This window comes from Silene latifolia, chromosome Y (assembly GCF_048544455.1).
Source record: "Silene latifolia isolate original U9 population chromosome Y, ASM4854445v1, whole genome shotgun sequence".
Classification (NCBI taxonomy): domain Eukaryota; kingdom Viridiplantae; phylum Streptophyta; class Magnoliopsida; order Caryophyllales; family Caryophyllaceae; genus Silene; species Silene latifolia.
In genome coordinates, this window is record NC_133538.1 from 311,544,473 (window position 1) to 311,564,528 (window position 20,056).

Sequence of the window (20,056 nt, forward strand, 5' to 3'; positions counted from 1 at the left end):
TGGAGATATCAACTTGGAATTTGATATTAGTTAGATTTATTCATTTTGTGTTGTTCATCATGAACTTTCAGAATTTGCAACATTTATGCATTTCCAACATATGTATATTATCATCTGAGCCTCACCATAAATACATCCGACTTATATGTAGGAACGAGTGGGATACCTTGACTACATCGAGAACAAATTAAGGACTACTAAGTTGTACGTCCAGGTCATGCCAATCATGCCTATCACTGCTCTTTCACGAACTCAAGAGCTGAAGTGGGTGTTCAAACAATTCTCTCTATTCTAAACACAAAATAGTCATGGGCTATCTTGTCAACTTTTGGTACACTTCTGTAACCGGTGCACACTTTCAACCCAAAGTATAAGAAGGAAATGTTTCAGAGTTAGGTAGCTCAGAAACAGTTGTACGGAAAGCTGGATTGGAAGTAAAACAAGCAGCTACCTTCTGAATGTAGTGGATAGTTAGTAACATATGACTACTAGACAAACCTTGCGTTTTGTGTATAAGTAGCTACCTTTTCTGCAACTTATAGGCATTCCTCACTTTGTCTCATCTTAATCCTAGCTAGCTTGTATCATTGTGCCTTTATTATGACTTTTCGGCTACGCTCAAATTCGTGACAGCTGTATAACTGTGCGTTCTAACCCCTAAGACGTCCTATATGAATTTGACCACCCACAATAGTGGAGTGAAGCTGCCAATATGTCTGTTAAATGGTTGAGACCAAATTAGCGAAGTATTAACATTCTATTCTATACGCCAATGCTCGGTACCTCAACAAGATTCATGTTGGTCTTCTATAAACAATAAAACAAATTGGGGCTCCGCGCCCGGGAGGGCGCGGCGCAACAACTAGTTATACTAAAATTGTGAGGTCAGCCCAAAATCAAAGGGGGGGCCTGACCCCTGCGCACACCAACCAAGATCCGCCTCTGAGCCTACCAGCACATACGTAGGCTCTGTTCTTTTGGACTGAAACGGATTTGATCTGAACTGAACTGAACTTATAGGATCTCGAATCGAATCGAATCGAACTTATAGGATCTCGAATCGAATCGAACTTATTGGATCTGAACTGAACTTATAGGATCTGAACTGAACTGAACTTATTGGATCTGAACTGAACTGAACTTATAGGATCTGAACTGAACTTACACGATCCGAATTTAAATTAACTTAAATATTAACTTAAATATTGTTGTTGTTGTTGTTGTTGTTGTTGTTGTTGTTGTTAATTTTAATATTTTTTTTTAAAACCGCAACTTTTTTTATTATTATTATTTTTTTTTTTTTATTATTATTATTAAAACGCAAACTTTTATTGAGATTAAAGAAAATTTTTACAAAAAATTAGTGGGCGGCCAAGAGAGAACACTGATAAGAAAATATAGTCTAAAACACAAGGTAAGATAAAAACATTTTTTCCGCTTTATATATATTGGTTTGTTCATACATTATACCACGGTTACATTACGATAAAAAATAATGAGAAGAGTGATAATTTTGTTTTAAAAATAATAATGTATACATGTATGGAATAATTAATAATGTCAAATGTTTTTGCGTCGGTTTTTAAAAATAATACTCTGTATATAACTTTTTTAAAGTGAATTTATAGGATCTGAACTGAACCGAACTTATAAGATCTGAACTGAACAGAACTTATAGGATCTGAACTGAACTTATAGGATCTGATCTGAACTGAACTGAACTTATTGAATCTGAAGTTAACCTAACTTAAGTGACTTTAAGTCCAAAAGAACAGGGCCGTAGTACGAGTACGTACGAGTGTGATTTAAAAACTATGCATTGTTCGAGCAGTAACAATCAAAGCACTAATTAACAATCTAAGCATTGTTTACTCTAATAAGATTAAATAAATTATCAATATTCTTAACTCTTAATCAACTTTACCTAAGTGTCATTAACCTCCACCACAAAAAGCAAAAAAACTAGATATCTTATTAAAATAGTTTGACTTGGTTACATGACCATATTTTATTTATTTCTAGAGTATTTATACAACCATATAAAAACGGTTTCAACACACAGAGTGAAATCATTAAGCTCATCAAATCATAACTAGAACTCAAACTAATTAACTTACAAATAACATAAAATAGCAAAAAATTAAACATGAAGATTCATCCTCAACAAGTAACATTATCACCACAACATTGTAACCCTAGCAGTAAATCTAATGATGATATTTCATCTACTAGGGAAGTTTTTACTCTATGGATGAAATCTTTGATACTTGGAGGTCAAGGTTGTACGGTTTACGACTCGAATGGCCGTGTAGCGTATCGGGTTGATAACTATGGTACCAAATGTTGTGCTAAAGTGTTCCTCATGGATTCTCATGGAAATGTCCTCCTTACCATTCTTAAAAAGGTATGTAATCCAACCCTCAAAAAAAAAAAAGGTATGTAATCCAAGAGCAAATTTTGACGATAAGGGTAGTTTGGTAATTTCACATGTTATCATCGAGTTTTTTTTTGGCGTATAGGGAGCCACAATGACCATTTTGATGCTGATGGGATTTGAACCTAGGTCATAAGCACCACTGCTTATGACTTTACCAATTAATTAAGCTAGTTGTCATCTGCATGTTATTATCGAGTTTAACATTGCTAATTTGATTTTTTAACTGTTGTTTAATGCAGAAATTTAGGTTGTTATCACGTTGGGAAGGGTACAAGGATGAGAAGAAGAAGGGTGCATCATGGTTGTTTCAAGTACAAAAATGTTGGAAATTTACCAAAAAGCCCTTGGAGTGTGAAGTGTTGGTCAGCTTGGACAATGATAAAAAGTCAACCGTGTTCAAGATTGAGAAGGGCAAAACCGAGTTTTCATCGTGTAGCATAGTAGATAGATTAGGCGGCCGAATAGCCGAGGTAAATTCTCGTCTTTGATTTTCATTTACAGAATATATGTATAATTAAATGAGTGTTGGAATCAGAATATGATTATAGAATAGAGTAATTAATATACATTAATGGGGTGCTTACATGCTCTTATAGTCTTATGTAGAGTTCATTATGTTGATGGACCGTGCATGTTTTATATGAGAGAGTGATACTGAGTTTCGATATCATCAGGTGACGTTCTGATAAATATATGATGTTTTTTACTAATATAGTTTACTATTGTAATGCAGATGAAGAGGAAGCAATCGGAGGGAGGGGTAATATTGGGAAACGATGTATTGACTTTAGTGGTGGAAGCAAATGTTGATCAGTCGTTAATTATGGGACTAATGCTTGCATATAGTCTTATTCACAGTAGAATATGAATTTTTGGACCTGCTGTATATTTGTACGTTTGAGTGCTCATGAGATTGAGATCGGAATTGTTCTGATTGTAGAAAATGTGTCATGTAAACAACATCGTTTGCTTTAAAATTTATAAAGGCGGTATATACATTAAAATTGATTGGGGATACAAACATCCCCCTTTAACTAAAAGAATAAGTAATTCTAAAAATTTTCCCGCTCAAATATTTTAGCAAGGAATTGGGCCTTCTATATTAGGCTATTCTATAGAAATTCGGCCTAACAAATGAATATAAAATCTTAATTGAAGTATCTTTCTACACTATTATGTGAAATAAGATTGAAATATGCCAAATTATGTAGCACAACATTCCTCTTACATAAAATATACGGAGTACGAAATTTGATTTTTAAGAGATTTAGTTGTTATCAACTTTTTTTACGCATTGTATTATCTATATAATAATATTAAAAGGCATGTTTTTTTTTGAAGGTAAAAGGCATTTTTATTCATTCATTAGTAGCAAACGGCTCAAGATCAGAAGATACAATCATAGTGATGGATTCCGGCACCATTCCTACCCAGAATCTAGTAGAATAGACAAGAGGTAATAGATGAGCCATACAGTGAGCTGCTCTATTTCCCTCCCTCCTTACAAACTTAAACTCAATACAATTGAACCTACTTGCAAGCTCAACAATAACCTTTCCAATATTGTCGAAGTAGTTCCGAGGGAAGCTCTTAGCTCGAAGCATTGTCACAAGGGGCAAACAGTCCGCTTCAACTACAATGTTCTGCAACTCCATTTGGAAAGCTGTAATTAGACCAAACTCCATTGCTTTCGCTTCCGCCACATCCGCATCCCATGCCTCCTTAACTTGTTGCACCCCTGCTCTCACTACCTGGCCATTATGGTCCCTGATTATCACGCCTAAACCCGACCCCATCACTCCCGCATCTACATTTACTTTCATAAACCCCACTTGAGGCCTTGTCCATCTTATCGCTCCCTCATTATTCCCAAACTATCGCGGCTTTTCCGTCCTTTGAGCATCACTTCATGCTTGCCAAAAACTCCATGCACTCTCAACTACCCTTCTCGGTTCCCATCTCTCTCCTCCGTGGTACTCTCTATTTCGTCCATTCCAGATAGCCCATAACACCATAATTATTTTACTCTGCTCCTTCCCTTTGATTCTATTTATAATGTGATCCAATAGGTAATCGATCATATGGAACCGCTCCCACTTGTCCATCCCCTCAATATTGGTTTCATTCCACACTTCCTGCACATACAGGCACCACACAAGAGCATGTAAATCACTCTCCACCTGGGCATTGCAGCGAAAGCATGTCGGGTTAGCATCCTTTACCCTTCGTTGTAAACTACCCGCACATGGAAGAGCTCCCCGCAGCACTCTCCAAATGAAGCTCTTCACCTTTGGAGGAACATTAAGCTTCCACAATTTCCTCCAAATTGTCGGTTCCTCACTCGTAATGCCCTGCCCCTCCCTTTGTTCCTTCTTCCATCTGATAAAATGTTACACTGATTTCACAGAGTACTTGCCATTCTTTTCATAGTGCCAGATTAGTCTATCTCCTCCCACGTCTTCACACAAAGGAATTCTTTTAATTTCCGCGCCCTCAAACTCTAATAGGTGATGCTGTAGTTTATCCTCGTTCCATCTCATAGGCGACTCAAGAATCCAATCTCCCACTTTACTCTCAATATCTCCCCTGGCTGGTGAGATAACACGAAATCTTGGTCCCTTTGTCAGCCACGGGTCACGCCAGAACCTGACCGACTTCCCATCCCCTATTAGCCATCGACTTCCTTCCCGAATCACCCACATAGCTTCCATCAAACTCCTCCACAAAAAAGATGGATGGTGACCCAAGCTAGCCGAGAGAATGTCGCCATTTGGAAAATACCGGGCAGCAAGGAGTCGAGCTGCTAGTGATTGAGGGTTATCATACAGTCGCCAAATTTGTTTTGTGAGCATCGCAAGGTTAAAAGACTCAAAGTGACGATATCCCAGTCCACCATCTCGTTTCGACTTGCACATTTTGTCCCAAGCCACCCAACATAACCGGTTCTTTTCATCTCCATGTCCCCACCAGAATCTCGCTAAATTACCTTCAATCTCCGAACAAAGACTTAATGGAAATTTAAATAGTCCCATTTGATAGGTAGGGATCGATTGGACAACCGCCTTAATTAGGACCTCTCTACCTGCAAAAGATAACAATTTTTCTTTCCATCCCTTCAACTTCTTCCAAATTCGCTCTTTTACCGGCGCAAAGGCTGGACTTTTGTTCTTACCAATTATGGCCGGAAGTCCCAGGTATTTCGTCGGAGAATTAACCACTGTTGCATCAAGGATCATAGTAACTTGCTGCTTCTCAACCTCGGTGGTATTTGGACTAAAGAAGAGCTCCAATTTTTGCATGTTTAAGCGCTGGCCTGAGGCATCCTGGTACAAATCAATAACCCTCCGGATTGTTTCTGCATTCCTTTCATCAGCACGGCTCATAATCAGAGTGTCATCCGCGAAAAACAAGTGAGTCAAGCAAGGAGATCGTCTGCAAATCCGCACTCTCACCAGGCTCTTTCTCTCGGCCTCCACTGCAATCAAAAGTGAGAATAAATTCGCACAAATTATGAAGAGATACGGCGAGAGCGGATCTCCCTGCCTCAAGCCCCTCCTAGGTCGCAAATATGATGTTGGCTTCCCATTTATTAACACCGCTGACCTAATAGTACGAACGCACCTCATGACCGTGTCAATCCATCGAGCCGTAAACCCCATTCTGACCATTGTCCGTTCCAGAAAATTCCACTCCACCCGATCGTAGGCTTTACTCATATCAAGTTTAAAAGCCATACTCCCATGTTTTCCGTGGTGGTGAGATTTAATATAGTGGAAGGCTTCAAAGGCTATTATATCGTTATCCGAAATAAGTCGTCCCGAGACAAACGCACTTTGCTCATCATCAACTAAAAATTCCAGAAAAGGCTTCAGTCTATTAACCAACACTTTGGAGGCCATCTTGTATAAGACATTACACAGAGAAATTGGTCTAAACTCGCTCATCTGACAGACTTGCTTAACCTTCGGAATTAAAACAATATTTGTGTCATTTATCTGAGCTATATATTCCCTTCCTTCCAGACATTTAATATAAAGTCCGCCACCTCTCCTCCGATAATATGCCAAAAGGTTTGGAAAAAATTTGCGTTGAGGCCATCCGGTCCCGGCGCCTTCGAAGGTTTCATTTGGCACAGGGCCTGGTACACTTCCTCCCTCGTAAAAGGCCTTGTTAGAACATCATTCATATCAGCAGAAACAGTCGGGATAACACACTGTAGGGCATCCTCCATCCTCGTCGGGTTCGAAGATGTAAAAAGCCCCTCAAAATATGACACAGCCAGCCTTTCCAATTCTTCATCAGTAGTGACCCAATTCCCATCAGTGTCTTTTAGTCTATTTATCCGGTTTCTCCGCCTTCGGTTTGACGCCCTTAAATGGAAAAATTGGGTATTCTGGTCTCCCTCCCCAAGGTACTCAATTCGCGACCGCTGTCGCCAGTACGTTTTCTCAGCCATCATTAATTCGTCCAGCCGAGTGCATGTCTCTCTCCTCTCCCTCACCACTTCCTTTGATGGCACACAAGAGTCTAAGAACATCAGCCTTTTCCTTTTCTCCTCAACCTTCTTCCGCAAGTCACCAAATTCTGTCCTACTCTACGCTAGTAATTTATCCGAACAGTTTGTGAGCTTTGCTGTGACTGGCTGTCCAAATCCTCCCCCCTCATCACCCCATGCTTCACGCACTACCCCCTCGCAGCTCTCGTTCTTTGCCCACATATCTTCGAATTTGAAACCCCTAGCTTTTATACTTCTCGGTGGGCTATATAGAGCAAGCTTTATGGGTGCGTGGTCTGATTTGTCAAAATCCAAATGATGTAGCATGATAGTCGGGCATTGCTCAACAAAAGATGTAGTAACAAGCGCTCGGTCCAACCGTTCAAAAACTGCATTAGGTTCGCCCCTTCTATTCCACCACGTATACGGGCTACCACAAAAACCAATATCGATCAGTCCACACTCGTCCATGGCTTCTCTGAACGCATCCATAACACTCTGCTTTCTGGGAGTTCCGCCCGATTTCTCGTGTTCATAAAGGATTTCATTGAAGTCACCTATTGTTGGACCATATAGCTTATATGTTTATGTTTTGATGATGTCAAGGTGCTTTACATATTATATACTTGTTGCATGTAATCGTTTGTTAAGTGTTTTAGCATTAACCTATTACGAGCAACAAAGAGGATTGTGACGATTACATGAGAAGTTCAAGTCCTTGTTCAAGATCACACAATTCAAAGATTCATTCAAGTATTATGTGAAGACGAAGTTCGTCTAGAAGATTAATCAAGCTTAGATGATGATGTAGCCTATACTCGAAGATCTCCTTGAAGATTAGAATAGTATAGGTGATTATCTCTTAATGGTACTCAAAGGATAAGTTTCTTTATTAGTAAAGTTATAGCTTTGCAGCTATAACATTACTAGTAAAAGAGCTCAATGTTATAGCTCTTCTACTATAACATTGAAATGCTGAGTTTTTATACACGACTTTTAAATGGTTCGAAAATTGTTTTGCAATTTCTTAAAGTTTATTTTATATGTTTTAATGAAAGTATTTATTTTACAAAGCCCGGTTTAGTGAGGAGTCCGGTTATATTGTTAGCGTTAATTGATGGTTATTGGATCGACTTATGAGTTGGACTTTACTATCAATTAGGGTTTCCATATAGCCTCTCTTAAAAACCTAAATTCTAATTATATACTAAGATTAGGGTTTGCATGGTTCACGAGCCTATGAGCCGTGTTGTGCCGTGTTGCCTATGAGATATTAGGTAAAGATTTTATTCTATAATAACATCTTTACACATCTTATATCTTAGTTAATATATTTGTTTGTGGTAAAAGATATTCTTGTTTTAGGAAATCTTATCATAATCTTAGAATTTATAGTAAAGATAATATTTGGAAAGATTATATTCTATCTTTTAGAATATTCTTTATTATCTTTTATGGCTTTTAGGTAAGAGATAATAAGAAGATATAATTGATAATTATATCTTATTATTTCGGCTATTAGGGTTCTTGTAGAAACCGTGTAGCCTTCCTCCTCTTTGCCTATAAATACTTTGCTATTTACAACATCTAAAAGAGAGACCTTAAGCATAAAAATTGTTTTCATATTTTAAAGAGCAAACCGTGTGTTTTTAACGAAAACCGATTTGCATATTTTGAAAGGTCGTGTATTACAAAACTCACATACTTGTTCTTTATTTATCGTTATAAGATAATAGTGCTTAGTTGATTTCTTAACTTGTTCATTAACGTGAACCTTTGTTAGAATCATTAGTGCTTTTTTATTAGCGTAAGTTAGTCACTCGAGTATTTAACGGTACTCATTGAGTTACAGCTAGAGTTAGTTGTACGAGTTGGGTTAGTAAATTTGTAATCCGTAGAAAGATACTAAATTTATTAATCGAGAATAGTGGACGTAGGTTTCGACTTGTGAAACTGAACCACTTCAAAACCCGTGTGTCTCCTCTTGTTTCGTTCTTTCGTTTACTTTGCTTACAATCATTAGTTGATTAGTTAAAGTTTAATCAATAAACTTTAAATAATCAATTGCATCTGCCCACAATCGAAAAAGCTTTCAAAAGTTTTAAATCCTCAATTCACCCCCCCCTCCCCCCGCCTCTTGAGTATTTTGGATCAATAGACTCTTCAATTGGTATCAGAGCCTCGTGCTCTTGATTGCCTAACCGCAAAGAGGCTGATCTATCTTGTTTTTCATTTATCTTATTGTTTTATATTCCGCTGCCTATCACGTGATAAATGGATTCCAAATATCTCAAGTGTCCCGTCTTTGATGGGAAGAATTATGGATTATGGAAAAACATGATGACTCACTATGTAAAAGGACACGATTGGGAGTGCTGGAGGATCATTCAAAACGGACCACACAAAATTCTTGTGGCATCCGAGGAAGGCACTACCTATGAAAAGAAAGAAGAGGACTATGTCGAGGCCGACTACAAGAAGGCCGAAAAGAACTCCAAAGCAATAAGTCTTCTGCAAAACGGAATGACTTCTACTGAGTTTGATCGGTTTTCCTCATGCTCTACGGCCAAGGAGATATGGGATGGACTCGAATTAGCTTATGAAGGTACTTCCATTGTTAGGAAGCACCGAATTGATTTGCTTATGCAAAAATATGAGCTATTCATCATGGAGCCTAATGAGTCTCTAGATAGTATGTCCGCAAGGTTCTCAAGTATAATAAATGAATTAAAAAACCTAGGTAGGAAATTTTGTACCGAGGACATTGCTAGAAAGGTTCTTAGGAGCCTTACTAAGAAGTGGCGTGCTAAGGTCACTGCAATGGAGGAATCACGAGATCTTGAAACCCTATCCTATCAAGAACTCATTGGTGCTCTCATGGCCCATGAAATTACTCTTAACAAAGACGACGCTTAACCAAGTCGCAATAAGAGTATGGCTTTAAAGAGCGAAGAAGTGGACTCTGACCTAGAGGATGAAACTGTCTTGTTTGCACGACGTTTAAAAATAAAAATTTTCGAAATAAACAAACAAAATCATCCTATAACAACAGTAACAACAAGTCATTCAACAAAAAGGTTAATGACTCAAAGTCGTCCTTCGCAAATAGAGGTTGCTTCAAGTGTGGAGAATCTGGTCACATGATCAAAGATTGTCCAACATGGGAGAAGATTAAGGACAAGACAAAACGTGAGAAGACAAAGAGAGAATTCAAGCAAGTTATGATGGCTTCGTGTTGGGGAGACCTTGACTCAGAAGATGACGAGGAATCTGAAGACGACGAAGTAGCAAACCTTTGTCTTAGCAGTGTTAGTCTTGACCTAATCTCCGACAGTGACGATGAAAGCACAAATTCTCACTCAAACTATTGCTTTCTTGGAGAATCAGACGAAGACGACGATGAAGAGGTAAGTTATCTTGAGCTTAAGAAACGTGTTAGGAAATTGTCTAAAAGTGCTTTAATTGAATTCTTTGAACAATCTCTTGATAAGTGTCACGAACAGGATTTGGAATTAAAAGATCTAAAGGAACAGATTCTTGAAATTGCAGAAGAGAATCATACTCTCAAGGCTAAAGCTAAGAAGTTGAAATCTAAAGTTATAGCTGAGAAAGCTACAACATGAGATTCTACAATGGCTGAAAAGAAGGAATTAGAATCCAAGGTTATAGCTAATGAAGCTATAACTTTCGATCTAAAGCTTAACATCAAGCACCTTCAAGCCAAAGTTATAGCTAATGAAGCTATAACTTTAGAACTTAGAAAAGTCAAAGAACTTTTGGAAACTAAGGTCACATCTAATGAAGAAGTGATCCTAGACCAAAAGAAAGAGATAGATTCTCTTTCGAAGCAATTGAAAGAATCTAAGACCGATATGATCAACGTTAAGAAACAACACACTGATGTCGTGTTCATTCTTAATAAACGATTCCAAGACTTTGGTGATAACTTCAAAAAGGACAATGATGTAGATCATACGAAGTGTCAAGAGGAAATTAAAACCCTAAAAGACCTACTTCTACACGCTAGAAAGGTCCATGACAAGTGGGAAGGTAGTACAAAAGTCCTAAACTTCCTAACCGAACAATCTGACAATAATATGAAGATGGGGTTAGGACATGAGTGCTACAGCCGTAGAGATCACTCTAAATGCAAATCAACACCTTCGGATTTTGATTTCAGAAAAAGGAAGTATCTTGATCTTCCGAGTACTTGATTTGCAATTCTTTTGTGGTCATACGGGTCATATCCAAATCAATTGTGTCAAAAAGGCTCAAGACTTACGAAAGAATGCCGAACATGCTAAAACTGTTGACACAGTTGTCGAGGATAAGGAAACCCCCACTAACGAACCTAACGAAGAAAGAAATAATAAATTTCGTTGGTTCTATGACATGGCCTTTGACTACTCTAAGAAACCTAGCACCTCACAAAGCCCTTGTAGATCTCAACCCAGTAAACCTATTCGCAAGACAACTAGTCCAGATAGACCTAAAGAAATTCCGAGACCTAGAGAAGTTCCGAGACCTAGAGAAAACCCTAACCCTAGAACTTCTCCCAAGCCAAACAAACCTAAGGTTAGAAAAACGGTCATTAGACGTGTTTGGGTTCGAAAGGACTTAGTATTTAGAGTAACTAATCATAAGGGACCCAACTTAGCTTGGGTACCTAAAAACTGTATCTAATCCTTTCTGCAGGTAGAAGTGAAAGAAAACAATCAATGGTATCTTGACAGTGGATGTTCAAGACACATGGCCGGAGATAAGAATCTATTTCTTTCACTCAAGCCTTTCAACGGAGGAAAAGTGACGTTCGGGGACAATAAAAAGGGAAAAGTAATCGGCGTTGGCAAAATCGGAATCTCTAAGTCTCACGCAATAAGTGACGTTTATCTCGTAGATGGTCTAAAACACAACTTGCTAAGCATATCTCAACTATGTGACAAAGGTAACAAAGTAGTTTTTCATGCGATAGTTGTCGCATTATTATTGAAGGAACTAGCAACGTTATTCTTGAAGGCCACCGAAAAAGGAATGTTTATATGGTAGATTTAAATGTTGTGCCTACTAACTCTTTTTCATGTATGAAAGTTACACTTGATGATCCTTGTTTATGGCATAAACAATTCGGTCACATTAGCTCGCTAACCTTGAATAAACTCAAGAAGTGGGACTTGGTTGAAGGGTTGCCTAAGATCAAGTTCGACCAAGAAAAGATGTGTGACACATGTGCTAGGTGTAAACAAGTAAGATCATCGTTCAAACCTAAAAGAGTAGTGAGCACAAATAAAGCCTTGGAACTAGTACACATGGATTTATGTGGACCTATGAAGGTACGGAGTAGAGAAGGATCAAGGTACGTCTTTGTTCTTGTAGATGACTACTCAAGGTATGTATGGCCTATCTTTCTTCATTCAAAAGACGAAACTTTTGATGAATTTGATTGTCTTATGAAACGTGTTCAAAATAAATATAAGACTAATCTAGTATCTATTCGTACGGATCATGGCACCGAATTTGATAATCAAACCTTTATAGAATATTGTAGAGTTAATGGTGTAGGGCATAACTTTTCTACACCAAGAACTCCGCAACAAAACGGTGTCGTTGAACGTATGAATAGAACCTTAGAAGATATGGCACGTACAATGCTCTTGTGTAGTGGCTTACCTCGTAACTTTTGGGCTGAAGCCATTAGTACTTCTTGCTACATCCATAATCGTGCTATGATCCGACCTATCCTTAAGAAAACCCCCTATGAACTCCTTAGAGGTCGAAAACCTAATATCTCCCATCTTCGTTGTTTTGGGAGTAAATGTTTTGTACATAATAACGGTAAAAACCGTTTTGAGTAAATTCGACCCTAGGAGTGATGAGGCGATTTTTATAGGATACTCAGATCATAGCAAGTCTTACAAAGTATTCAATAAGAGAACTCTCTGTATTGAAGAAAGTGTCCACGTTATCTTTGATGAAGATAACATGTTCGATAAGCCTTTACAGGATGAGGAAGAAGACTTGGATGAACCCGACTTTCGTCTTTCAAGAGACGATCCCCCGGATTTGGAATTAGAGGATAATGAAATTGAGGGAATAAACGATGAACTCGATCGTTCCTCAAAAGACAAAAAGGAGAAGGACAAAGTTATAGTTGATGATACTATAACATCGACTCAAAATAAGAACTCCCAAACCAATGTTATAGATGATGTTACTGTAACATTGAATCCAAATCAAAGTGGAGAGCCCGAGGTTATAATCGGCTCAAATACAACACCCGGATTGGATTCAGGGGGAACTTCCTCTAATTCCGAGCCAAATGAAGTCGGGTCAAGCTCAAATAACGAGGAAGAACCAAGTACTTCGACAAAGTGGAAATACAAGAACTCACACCCCATGGACAATATTCTTGGGAATATTAAGAAGGGTGTTCAAACAAGACGTTCCTTAAACAACTTCTGTTCCTTCTACTCTTTCCTATCCATGATCGAACCAAAGAACATCAATGAAGCTCTAGCTGAATCAAATTGGATTATAGCTATGCAAGAAGAGCTTTGTGAGTTCGAAAGAAACAAGGTTTGGCATTTAGTTCCTAGACCAAAAGATCGGACAGTCATTGGAACTCGGTGGGTCTTCAGGAACAAATTAGATGATGCCGGAGTCATTGTCAGAAACAAAGCAAGATTGGTGGTCCAAGGATATAATCAACAAGAAGGAATAGATTATGACGAGACTTTCGCACTTTTTGTTGCACGTCTTGAAGCTATTAGACTTCGATTGCATTCGCCGCACACAAAGGAATGAAGCTCTTCCAGATGGATGTCAAGACGGCATTCTTGAACGGTTATCTACAAGAAGAAGTCTTCGTTGAACAACCCCCTGGTTTTAAGAATATCAAATTTCAGAATCACGTGTTCAAACTGGATAAAGCCCTATACGGATTGAAGCAAGCACCTAGGGCTTGGTACGACAGATTATCTAAGTTTCTACTTGACAGTGGATTCAGTAGAGGATCCGTCGACAAAACCCTATTTCTAAAAAGCGAGGGTTCGACCTTTTGGTTGTCCAAATATACGTCGATGATATCATTTTTGGATCGACCAACCGAAGCCTATGCAAATACTTTTCCGAGTTGATGACTTCCGAATTCGAGATGAGTATGATGGGAGAATTGAAATTCTTCCTAGGGTGCAGATACAACAAACAGATGAAGGCATTAAGATCCATCAACAGAAATACATCAAAGAGTTGATTCGGAAATTCGGGATGGAAAATTCACACGCTATGCCTACTCCAATGGTCGAGAACAAGAAATTGACATTGGATGAAAACGGTAAATCGGTTGATGAAACTACTTACCGTGGGATGATTGAGTCACTTTGTTATATTTGACCGCAAGTAGACTGATATCATGTTTAGCGTATGCGTTTGTGCGAGATATCAATCGTCTCCCAAAGAATCGCATATGACGGCCGTAAAACGAATCTTACGTTATCTGATTGGAACGGCTAATTTATATCTATGGTATCTTATGGAATGCAATTTTGACCTAGTCGGTTATTCAGATGCCGACTACGCAGGATGTTCTCTAGACAGGAAAAGTACGTCGGGTGTCGCCACCTTTATCGGACCGTGTATCATCACGTGGGATTCGAAGAAACAAAATTCGGTTGCTCTCTCAATTGCCAGAAGCGAATATATTGCAGGACTGGTATGTACTCAACTTTTATGGCTTAAGCAACAATTACGTGATTATGGTGTTGACGTAGGATGTATTCCTATTCTATGTGATAATACTAGTGCGATAATAATCTCTAAAAATCCCGCACTACATTCACGTACCAAACATATTGAAATTAGACACCATTTTATTAGAGACCATGTTGAGAAGGGGAATATAAAACTTGAATTTTGTAGTACTGAAAAACAATGGGCAGACATTTTGACAAAATCATTAGCTAGAGAACGATTTGAGACTCTACGGTTGGAAATTGGTTTAATCAGTGGTACCTAAGCTTCTATATTTGTTCAATCTTTTTATGACTGACTAGTTAAGTTAAGATTGTATGACTGTGTCCGTATATTGCGTTGCATGAGTAATTTCGTTTATAGAAATATTTTCTTCATAAGATTCTATTTGCTATTTAGAATTTAATTGATATACAAACTTATTTTTATCACAATAAATAAACACACCATATTTTTTTTTATCTTTCCAAATTAATTAAAAAAAAAAAAAAATCTCACAAACAAACTCACAATACACGGCTCATATCTTTCCTATATCAAATCAACTTCCTAATTCATGTCATATCATCATAAATTTCCATACTTATCACTTTCCTATTCCTAATTAATAACACTTACCATATTACACCTACACTTGTTAACCCTAATACCTAGACCTATATCTACCCTTGCTTGACCGTCCACCCATACCCACTTGCTCACTTTTCTTCTTCCAAATATTTACCATCATTGCATATCCTCTCCTTTACTCCAACAATCACCATCATCTACTTTTTCAAACAATCTCCATCATCATGAACACATCCCATGCAAAAAATACCCGATCCTCAACCCGTTACCACCAAAACCGCCCCTTTCCTCACCAAACATCACCTCTACCACCACATACTCCTCATTCCATGAATTGTCCTTCACCACAACCAAACCAAAACTCGCCCCTGTTTCGTAGTCGGGACGAATCGGTCTCCGAGGGCAAAAGACGCCGTCTTTTCAAGGGTAAAAATAAAGTTGTTGTTGATAATGGTGAAGCGATTATAGAAGAACCCGAGGTGATAGTTCGGAATGGTGTGGCTCGTACTCTGCTTCGGGATGCTTCGAAAGCCGCAACAAAAGAAGGGTTAAATCGTGTTCGGCTTACTCATGATGAAAGCATCTTGGTTAATCGAGTTTTAAGGTATTCTATTCATGGTGGTCGGTTTTATCCGAAATCTTGGTTGGTTAGTGTACCCGCTCTTACTTTCTTTATTAATTTTTTTGATTTTCAAGGGTGGAGTCACATAAGTCAATTTTCGGGTCCTATATACCCGGTTGAGGTGGTACAGTTCTTTGCTAGTGTGTCAATTAAGAAAGGAGTGTTGCATGCGGTTGTTAATGGTGTCGATGTTACCGTCTCTGTTTCGGATTTTTGCTCTGATTTTTCGGTTCCTAATGAAGGGATTGAATTAAATCCGAGTCTTGAATGGTCTAATGTTGGAAGTGAAAAGGAGTTGTTAGTAAAGCAGTATTTTGAGGAGATGACGGAGGGTGTCAATATCGTGGTTCGACCTCTCTCGGCTAAGATCAAATTCCTCTTAAATTTTTTGTGGAACACAATAGTGCCGAGGAGGGGAGGCCGTGATAAGGTGTCGAGTTATGAGGCAATTATGGTTTATTCTTGGTTGGAGGGACAGAAGGTGAATTTGGGTAGTGTTGTTTTGCACCGTATTCTTCAAACTGGTCTTACGGTGACCAATGACAAGTTGAGCACCACAATCGATTTGCCTTATGGTATGTGGATATCTCGTCTGTTGGAAATTAAGGGAGTGATAAGGACTGACAGTTACGGTGTTAGTGCTCGGGATAGTATGTGTGATAAGTTGATCAAGCTAATGGGTCTTGTCGTTGATGGACCCGAGTTGCTTCTGGCAAAGGATGTTGAGAAAGCCCCGGTGGATTCGGGTTTAGGAGCTATTGAGTCGAAATTGGAGGGATTTATGAGTGGTTTAATGGAGAAATTCGAGGAGCATTCGACTAGTTTGGCTACGGCATTGTCACGGGTTGGACCATCTCGGTCTTTAGACTCGGGTTTGGATGCTAGTCGGGTGTACTCGTGGATGGAGGATGTGGACAAGCGATTAGCGGGTTTTGAGAGGGAGCTGAAGGCTATTCGTGGGGAAGTGTTCCCACACGGTGATCGTCTCACCTTCCTTACGAGTCAGGGTGGTGCTTTGGTGATGCACGGGAAAGCGATGGCCGGTGATCAAGCTCTCACGTTGGAAGCTACAAAGGCTCTTTCTTTGAAGGTGCTTAATTTTGAGAGGAGCATTGGTACTCTTTAACAGTTGGTTTGGAGCTCATTCGACCGTCTGGATGCTTTGGAGCACCGTACTAAACCCGACTACGTGAACCCATATAAGACCCGCAACATTTGACCTCCTCTCGTCCTACCCTCATTAACCCTTACCTTGCTTAGCTTTTCTTTTATTTTTATCTAGTGGTGTGTTAATCAAACTCTTATTCGGCCCATTTTGGCATTACACTTGTGGTTATGGCCCAAGTGTTCTATTAGACATGTGATCATTCGGCCCACTTTGGCTTTAGACATGTTTAATTCTTAGTTTGTATGTTACTTATCTTTTGGATGCTTCTAGTCTTGCATGTTATTTTATTTCTTATGGCGTTTTTATCTCTTGTCTCGTCTTATGTTATTCTAGTCATTTTTGATTTGTTCTTAACTTTTCGATGATGTCAAGAGGGGAAAAGAACGTCTATAGTAAGCATCTACCTAAGCTTGCTCCTTGTCAAGACCAATTGTCTCTTAAAGTCCTTAAAGCTTTGGTATTGAATATAATTGTTTGATCTTGCGTTAATCTTTATTATCAAGATAACGGTATCATATTAAGGGGGAACTTTTTCATTAGTCACAATTTTAGAAGACTTGCCATCATCAAAAAGGGGGAATTTGTTGGACCATATAGCTTATATGTTTATGGTTTGATGATGTCAAGGTGCTTTACATATTATATACTTGTTGCATGTAATCGTTTGTTAAGTGTTTTAGCATTAACCTATTACGAGCAACAAAGAGGATTGTGACGATTACATGAGAAGTTCAAGTCCTTGTTCAAGATCACACAATTCAAAGATTCATTCAAGTATTATGTGAAGACGAAGTTCGTCTAGAAGATTAATCAAGCTTAGATGATGATGTAGCCTATACTCGAAGATCTCCTTGAAGATTAGAATAGTATAGGTGATTATCTCTTAATGGTACTCAAAGGATAAGTTTCTTTATTAGTAAAGTTATAGCTTTGCAGCTATAACATTACTAGTAAAAGAGCTCAATGTTATAGCTCTTCTACTATAACATTGAAATGCTGAGTTTTTATACACGACTTTTAAATGGTTCGAAAATTGTTTTGCAATTTCTTAAAGTTTATTTTATATGTTTTAATGAAAGTATTTATTTTATAAAGCCCGGTTTAGTGAGGAGTCCGGTTATATTGTTAGCGTTAATTGATGGTTATTGGATCGACTTATGAGTTGGACTTTACTATCAATTAGGGTTTCCATATAGCCTCTCTTAAAAACCTAAATTCTAATTATATACTAAGATTAGGGTTTGCATGGTTCACGAGCCTATGAGCCGTGTTGTGCCGTGTTGCCTATGAGATATTAGGTAAAGATTTTTTTCTATAATAACATCTTTACATATCTTATATCTTAGTTAATATATTTGTTTGTGGTAAAAGATATTCTTGTTTTAGGAAATCTTATCATAATCTTAGAATTTATAGTAAAGTTAATATTTGGAAAGATTATATTCTATCTTTTAGAATATTCTTTATTATCTTTTATGGCTTTTAGGTAAGAGATAATAAGAAGATATAATTGGTAATTATATCTTATTATTTCGGCTATTAGGGTTCTTGTAGAAACCGTGTAGCCTTCCTCCTCTTTGCCTATAAATACTTTGCTATTTACAACATCTAAAAGAGAGACCTTAAGCATAAAAATTATTTTCATATTTTAAAGAGCAAACCGTGTGTTTTTAACGAAAACCGATTTGCATATTTTGAAAGGTCGTGTATTACAAAACTCACATACTTGTTCTTTATTTATCGTTATAAGATAATAGTGCTTAGTTGATTTCTTAACTTGTTCATTAACGTGAACCTTTGTTAGAATCATTAGTGCTTTCTTATTAGCGTAAGTTAGTCACTCGAGTATTTAACGGTACTCATTGAGTTACAGCTAGAGTTAGTTGTACGAGTTGGGTTAGTAAATTTGTAATCCGTAGAAAGGTACTAAATTTATTAATCGAGAATAGTGGACTTAGGTTTCGACTTGTGAAACTGAACCACTTCAAAAATCCGCGTGTCTCTTCTTGTTTCGTTCTTTCGTTTACTTTGCTTACAATCATTAGTTGATTAGTTAAAGTTTAATCAATAAACTTTAAATAATCAATTGCATACGCACAATCGAAAAAGCTTTCAAAAGTTTTAAATCCTCAATTCACCCCCCCCCCCCCCTCCCCTCTTGAGTATTTTGGATCAATAGACTCTTCACCTATTACTACCCATGGTAAATTTGAAAGTGGCTTAAGCTCTCTTAGAAGTTGCCAAGAACGCCATTTGTCCTCTTGCTTCGACCTTCCATAAAAGCCTGTTAGTCTCCAAACACCAATACCAAATAGACCCTTAATCTTAACATCAATATGGTGAGCTGTAGAGGACACGACCTCAACATCAATGCCATCCCTCCATAGTACCGCCACACCCGCAGATCGCCCCACCGAGTCCGCACAGCTGCCAATGGGTAGCAGATCGCCCCACCGAGTCCGCACAGCTGCCAACGTACCCATCTAGCCTTGAAATAATACTCCTCATTTCCCCCGCACTTAACTTAGTCTCCATCAGAATAACCACCTCTGGTCTTTCCCTCCGTAGCAACCCCCTAACCCTAACAACTGTCGGGTCGTTGCCTAGCCCCCGACAGTTGTAACATATCAAACTCATTGCTCTCGGCGGGGTTGAGCATCCTCAACCACCGCCTCAGGTATGATGCCCCCCGGCATAATTTGTTGTCGTTTTGCAGCATCCCCCTCCCCCACCTGGACCTCAGTCCCAGCTCTCTTCGTATGGACTACCATCTTCCCGTCCACCCTCTGATTCATTCTCATATCTCCCCTTTCCCTTCTGTCCTGCTCTAATCTCCTCCATGTGGCAGCCGTTCTCGTCCCATTCCTTGCTGTGTCAAGCTCATTTGTCACCCCCCTGCCACCATCCCTCAACCCAGCTCCCTCTCCCACTCCTTTACCCTCGCCCAGCTCCCCAGCTCCCTTATCACAACTCTCAATCAGGCCTTCCATTTCGCCCTCACCAGAAGAGGTCATATTA

The 20,056-nt window shown here is 38.6% G+C and overlaps 3 protein-coding genes across 3 annotated transcripts; 1 reads left to right on the forward strand and 2 right to left on the reverse strand.

Annotated features, from left to right (window-relative positions):
- The first annotated feature begins 2,086 nt into the window (after positions 1-2,086).
- LOC141633482 (protein LURP-one-related 11-like) lies at positions 2,087-3,420 on the forward strand. Its single transcript, XM_074445944.1, has 3 exons — positions 2,087-2,404; positions 2,677-2,907; positions 3,171-3,420. Exons 1-3 carry the CDS (start codon positions 2,147-2,149, stop codon positions 3,303-3,305), a joined length of 624 nt encoding a protein of 207 aa, XP_074302045.1. The 5' UTR covers positions 2,087-2,146; the 3' UTR covers positions 3,306-3,420.
- A 375-nt stretch (positions 3,421-3,795) lies between these two features.
- LOC141631192 (uncharacterized) lies at positions 3,796-4,233 on the reverse strand. Its single transcript, XM_074443892.1, has one exon. It carries the CDS (start codon positions 4,231-4,233, stop codon positions 3,796-3,798), a length of 438 nt encoding a protein of 145 aa, XP_074299993.1.
- Positions 4,234-7,031: 2,798 nt separating this feature from the next.
- On the reverse strand, positions 7,032-19,521 carry LOC141631194 (uncharacterized). The gene is made up of 2 exons (XM_074443893.1): positions 19,227-19,521; positions 7,032-7,489 (listed from the first exon to the last, which is right to left on the reverse strand). The coding sequence occupies exons 1-2, from the start codon at positions 19,519-19,521 to the stop codon at positions 7,032-7,034; spliced, it is 753 nt and encodes a 250-aa protein (XP_074299994.1).
- Positions 19,522-20,056: the final 535 nt, after the last annotated feature.

Bases quoted from the DNA above. Each gene is read 5' to 3' on its own strand.
- LOC141631192 (XM_074443892.1), bottom strand. From the start codon at position 4,233: ATGGGGTCGGGTTTAGGCGTGATAATCAGGGACCATAATGGCCAGGTA.
- LOC141633482 (XM_074445944.1), top strand. From the start codon at position 2,147: ATGAAGATTCATCCTCAACAAGTAACATTATCACCACAACATTGTAAC. The intron at 2,405-2,676 runs GTATGTAATCCA...TGTTTAATGCAG, and splicing joins TCCTTACCATTCTTAAAAAG to AAATTTAGGTTGTTATCACG. The intron at 2,908-3,170 runs GTAAATTCTCGT...ATTGTAATGCAG, and splicing joins TAGGCGGCCGAATAGCCGAG to ATGAAGAGGAAGCAATCGGA.
- LOC141631194 (XM_074443893.1), bottom strand. From the start codon at position 19,521: ATGGGTACGTTGGCAGCTGTGCGGACTCGGTGGGGCGATCTGCTACCC. The intron at 7,490-19,226 runs GTGAAGAGTCTA...GTCCAACAATAG, and splicing joins TTTACCATGGGTAGTAATAG to GTGACTTCAATGAAATCCTT.